The following is a 5788-nucleotide window of genomic DNA, read 5'->3' as shown; positions in this document are numbered from 1 at the left end:
GGAAGGCCGAGGTGCGCATTCAGTACCGTGACGTGCCTGGCGATATCTTCCACGGACAGACGAAGAGGAACGAACTGGTGATCCGCGTCCAGCCCGGCGAGGCCATCTACTGCAAGGTGAGAGAGAGAGAGATTTACATAGACCACACAGACCCTAGACCTAGAGAGAGAGAGAGAGAGAGGGAGGGGGGGCTGTTAGAATCGCATAGAACGGAAAAAAATGTAGAAAAGGAGGAGAGAGAATGAGAACAGGAGAAAGAGAGAGAGATTTACGTAGATTTAGAGAGAGAGAGAGAGAGAGAGAGAGAGAGAGAGAGAGAGAGAGAGAGAGAGAGAGAGAGAGAGAGAGAGAGAGAGAGAGAGTTGTTAGAATCGCATTGAACGAAAAAGATTGAAGAAAAAAAGAGAGAGAGAGAGAGAGAGAGAGAGAGAGAGAGAGAGAGAGAGAGAGAGAGAGAGAGAGAGAGAGAGAGAGAGAGAGAGAGAGAGAGAGAGAGAGAGAGAGAGAGAGAGAGAGAGAGAGAGAGAGAGAGAGAGAGAGAGAGAGAGAGACCCCAGGAATGTCGTTCGGGCTTGAGGAGACGGAGCTTGACCTGACCTACGGGGATCGCTATCGGGGGGCCAAGCTTCCTGACGCTTACGAGAGACTCATCCTAGACGTGTTCTGCGGCTCTCAGATGCACTTCGTCAGGTGAGGGAGAGAGAGAGAGAGGAGAGAGAGAGAGAGAGAGAGAGAGAGAGAGAGAGGAGGAGGAGAGAGAGAGAGAGAGAGAGAGAGAGAGAGAGAGAGAGAGAGAGAGAGAGAGAGAGAGAGAGAGAGAGAGAGAGAGAGGAGAGAGAGAGAGAGAGAGAGAGAGAGAGAGAGAGAGAGAGAGAGAGAGAGAGAGAGAGAGAGAGAGAGAGAGAGAGAGAGAGAGAGAGAGAGAGAGAGAGAGAGAGGAGAGAGAGAGAGAGAGAGAGAGAGAGGAGAGAGAGAGAGGAGGAGAGAGAGAGAGAGAGAGAGAGAGAGAGAGAGAGAGAGAGAGAGAGAGAGAGAGAGAGAGAGAGAGAGAGAGAGAGAGAGAGAGAGAGAGAGAGAGAGAGAGAGAGAGAGAGAGAGAGAGAGAGAGAGAGAGAGAGAGAGAGAGAGAGAGACCCACACACAGATAGAGATACTGTACTGTTATAAATTCCCACAACCCCCCATTACACCCCCCTCTGTAACCTCACCCCCCCCCTCAATCAACAGGAGCGACGAGCTTGCCGAGGCGTGGCGAATCTTCACTCCGCTCCTTCATCACATCGAGCAGAAGAAACCGATGCCAATCCCTTACACGTACGGCTCCCGCGGCCCACGGGAGGCGGACAAGAAATTGGCGGATAACAACTTTGTCTACTACGGCTCTTACAAGTGGACCAAGCCAAGCCAGCTGTAGAGAGAGGGAGAGAAGGGGGTGCGAGAGGGGTGTGTCGATGTCTATACTGTGGCTTGTACGAGTTTAGGACAGGGCTGTGTGTCTGTCTAATATGTGAATGGTTTTGTCTATGGCATCTACAAGTGGACCAAACCAAGCCAGCTGTAGAGAGAGAGAGAAGGGACATGTGCTGTGTGTCTGTCTAATATCTACAAGTGGACCAAACCAAGCCAGCTGTAGAGAGAGAGGGAGAAGGGGGTGCGAGAGGGGTGTGTCGATGTCTATACTGTGGCTTGTATGAGTTTAGGACAGGGCTGTGTGTCTGTCTAATATGTGAACGGTTTTGTCTATGGCTTTTATGAGTGGACCAAACCAAGCCAGCTGTAAAGGGGAAGGGAGAGGGACTTCAGTGGCCTGTTTCCTTGTTCACTAAAGTTTGTGTCAGTATAGGATAGGAGAGCTGTGTAGGGTGGGAGAGAGAGGACATGAAGGGGCTGTTTGAAATGGGTGAGGGACAGAGGAAGAGAGAAAGAGGCAGAAGGATAGGAACTAGAAATGATATAGAGATAGAAAGAGAGTGAGAGACAGAGAGGGGAACAGACAGAGAGAACAAGAGACAGAAAAGAGAGAGAGAGAGAGAGAGAGAGAGACAGACAGAGAAAGAGAAGGAGTTTAAGGTTAAGTAGAGTTGAAAAAGAGACAGAGAGAGACAGACAAGGAGACAGAAGAAGAGGGAGAGAGACAGAGACAGACAGAAAGAGAAGGAGTTTAAGGTTAAGTAGAGTTGAAAAAGAGACAGAGAGAGACAGACAAGGAGACAGAAGAAGAGGGAGAGAGACAGAGACAGAGAGAGAAAGAGAAGGAGTTTGAGGTTAAGTAGAGTTGAAAAAGAGACAGAGAGAGACAGACAAGGAGACAGAAGAAGAGAGAGAGAGAGACAGAGACAGACAGAGAAAGAGAGAGAGAAGGAAATTAAGTTTATGTAGGGTTGAAAAAGAGACAGACAGGTTAAGCTTGAGGTTTGAGGTTGAGGTTGAGGTTGCTTAGGCCTAAAAAAAATAGACTAGACAAGCTCACTGTGATACAAGAACAACAACAACAACAACAACAGAATAAAGAACTATTTTCGTAATGGACTCACTGCTAGACATAGGAACACAAACAAACGAACACACAAACGTAACCTAACATTCCAGTGCACAATTTAATTTTGTTTTTTATTTAACTTATTTTTTGATCCTCTGAAGGGGAGAAGGAGGAGGAGGAGGAGGAGAATTAGAAGGAAGAGGAGGAGGAGGCACTAGTGTATTTTTTTCCCCTTCTGATGGATAGATTACGAACACACTATTGTATTTTAATGTATTTTATTTTGCTCCTCTGAAGGGGAGTTTACGAACACACTATTGTATTTTAATGTATTTTATTTTGCTCCTCTGAAGGGGAGTTTAAGAAAGCACTATTGTATTTTAATGTATTTTCGTTCCTCTTCTGAAGGGGAGGTTAAGGATACAGTATTTTATTTCTTGTATCTCCTATGAAGGGGGAATTATGGACGCAATAATGTAGTATTGTATTCCTTATCTCTTCCAGAGGGGGAGTTAAAGGCTATTGTATTTCCATTCCTCTTATGAAGGGGGTTTTAAGCACATGGTATTGTATTTCCTTCTCTTTTCTGGGCACTCGATTGTATCTTTTCCTCCTCTGAATGTAGGAAATTTAGGACCACAAGTTATCCAGTTCATGCCCAGTGCTGTCATCCATCTCAGACCCACACAGTATCTTAGGTCCATATTTTTGAGGTCTTGGGATCCCATTACTGTTTCCCAAGGCTACAGGGGAGATTAACCGGGTTCTCATGGCTGTTTTTCCCGGTCAGAGTGCAGAAGTCGTGTAAAAGAAGGAGGAGGAGGAGGAGGAAGAGAACACTGTCATTCCTTTATACAATTACTCAGTTATTTTTCACGCTCTGGACGTCTTAGTAACTGCAAGTGTGTGTGGACAGGTGGACATTCCCTTAACTCACCAAATCCAGATAACCACTGAGGCCTTGAGTGGTGCTGGTGACCTAAGATGTGGGGTCCTTAATCATTCACGACACATTCCAGATAATTAGTGAGGTCCTGGTGCACTAATTCACATCCAGAGTCATGTATAGCTCTATGGATGTCACTGGAAGATCTTCATTTCCATTCCCTTCATTCCTTTTTTTAGTGGCACAGATGCAGGGAGGACAGAGGAGGAGGAGGAGAAGAAGAGGAGGATTAGAAGAAAAGGAAGAGGAGGAGGGAGGAAAGAGAGAAGGAGGGAAAGAGGAGAGGGTCATTTTGTGTCTAAAGCACTTGAAGCCTCAGAGAACTTGGCCCCCTCATGGTCTGTCCTGCCGGCTGTCCTGTGTTATATATAAGGTAATTTGTATCTTCTTCTCCAGAGTGCAAGTTTCTATGTTCGTATTTGCTCTGAAGTCGAGTGTCACAGTGTATATGTAATCTTATTTGCGCTATATTGAAACCGGGTTGGCGAGATCATTTTAGTGTCCTTTCCTCTCATATCTTATTTATAGCGGACATATGAGAGGAAGGAGCAGGTGTTGAGACCGTATGGCGCAGCGGAGAACCAACAATGATCTCGCTAATTTGGTTTCAATATAGTTTACTACTTGACTTGTATCTCTTGTTGCTCTGAGTGTGAGAGAGAGAGAGAGGTTACTACATGTATAATCATTAAGTTATTCCCGAGGTTAAGAGTTGGCGGTCCTCTGAGTCTGAGCAACACAATACATGCATGAATCAAGTTGTTCCCTGTTTCCATCCACCAACGCTGCCCTGAAAGTGTCATTGGTAGCAGAAGTTATTCCCAAGGTTGATAATTCGCGGTCCTCTAACTCTGAGCAACACAATACATGCATGAGTCAAGTTGTTCCCTGTTTCCACTCACCAACGCTGCCCTCAAAGTCGTCATTGCCAGCATATCGTTTTGTCACGCGGGAAAAGCGAACTGTTAAACCATCCATCAACGAGCTAGTTCAGTTTCCTCAGTTGTGTCATGGAACCAGAAATCCTTGAAAATTGTCACCGAGTCCTGGAAGCTGTCATCGCAAGCACATCATTTAGTAGTAGCGAAAAGATAATCACAAAACCTGTTACGTTGTTGAAGCGGAATACCTTGAAAGCTGTCCTGGAAATCCCTCAAGTACAACCCGCAATCGTGTCCACTACCTGAGAGCTGTTTTTTTTATGCAGTTACTGGGGTAGAAGAGACGTAATAATATGCCCTCAAAGTTATCATTCTAAGTCCTGGAAGTTACTGCAAGCATATCATTTTGTCATACGGGAAAAGAGAATCACAAAGCCAGCCATGAACGAGGTATTTCAGTTGCTCAGTGGCGTTGGTGAAGCAGAATTCGATGTCTTCCGGAACCGGTGTGGCTGGGCGAGCGGGAGAGGGGTCATACCACTCGCAGCCTCGGCCTCCTCAACACATCCACCGCCACACCGTCACCCTCGTTCCTGTAGAAGCCGTGGCCGCTGTGACTCTGCCCTGCGTCTGCCAGCATGGAGAGGACGCCGCCGTAGGAGTTCCCGGCCGTGCCCTGCCCTCTACGGCGCATCGGCCAGGCTGTGCGCTGTAGGAGGCGGCGTGTTGGACCTGGTGGCGGCTGTGTGGTGTGTCGGGCGTTCCATGTCTCACCACAGGACGCTTACAGGAGGAGGAGGAGATGCCAGTCTTCAGTGTTACGGCAAGTACTCGTGTGTTGAATGTTTAGTAGGAGTAAAATGATTTGTGGAATAAGGAACCTTGGATAGAAGAACTCGTACGTAGTAATATCCGCCTCTTATCTTTTTTCCAGCCGTGGTCGTGTCCTTGGTGGTGGGCTGAGACGAACACGGAGCTTCAATTGGCTGGCTGCGCGCTTCTGTGGCCTCGGTAACCTCCGTCATCCCCCCTGAGCCGCCGTACTTCTACAGGTAATGACCCATCGTGTGAAAACCCTTGATCTGGTTTTTATTTGTGCAATATATAGTTAATTTCCTGTTTGTGTCGGGTTGGTATAGGCCTAGTTCAGTACGCACTATAAATGATCTAGGTATTCCTGTACGTGCAATAGCGTTGTTTAGTGACAGTGTTGGGACTTCACGTATACACATAACTGATGGTGCTACGTGTTCCTTCCAGACTTGGCTGACCGTGGACTCCTGCCGGACTTCAAACTCCTCCACGCGGGGCGGCGCTACTGACGACCCACCACGGCCCAGTCAGCGCCTCGTGGAGGTCGCCGCCCCGAGTAGCTGCACGACCTGGTCCCTGTCATACCTTGGTGGACACGGGATGAGTTTGGGCTGAAGGCTTCTCGGGGCGACGACTCCACGAGGTGCTGAGGGCCGTGGTGGGCTAGCG

General features: G+C 47.7%; 1 protein-coding gene across 1 annotated transcript in view; it reads left to right on the top strand.

Moving 5' to 3' along the window:
* Positions 1–1582, top strand: part of LOC126985210 (glucose-6-phosphate 1-dehydrogenase-like) — an 11429-nt gene extending 9847 nt beyond the window's left edge. The window contains exons 4-6 of the mRNA XM_050839784.1: positions 1–116; positions 539–690; positions 1228–1582. The exon at positions 1–116 is cut by the window's left edge and continues 18 nt beyond it. Coding sequence (XP_050695741.1) covers positions 1–116; positions 539–690; positions 1228–1414 — 455 coding nt within the window. The 3' untranslated portion in view covers positions 1415–1582. The remainder of the gene's footprint in view (positions 117–538; positions 691–1227) is intronic.
* Positions 1583–5788: the final 4206 nt, after the last annotated feature.

The sequence above is a fragment of the Eriocheir sinensis genome, chromosome 59, assembly GCF_024679095.1.
Source record: "Eriocheir sinensis breed Jianghai 21 chromosome 59, ASM2467909v1, whole genome shotgun sequence".
Lineage (NCBI taxonomy): Eukaryota > Metazoa > Arthropoda > Malacostraca > Decapoda > Varunidae > Eriocheir > Eriocheir sinensis.
The sequence above is the reverse complement of the archived record's forward strand: the minus strand, read 5'-3'. Positions and strand labels throughout refer to the sequence as shown.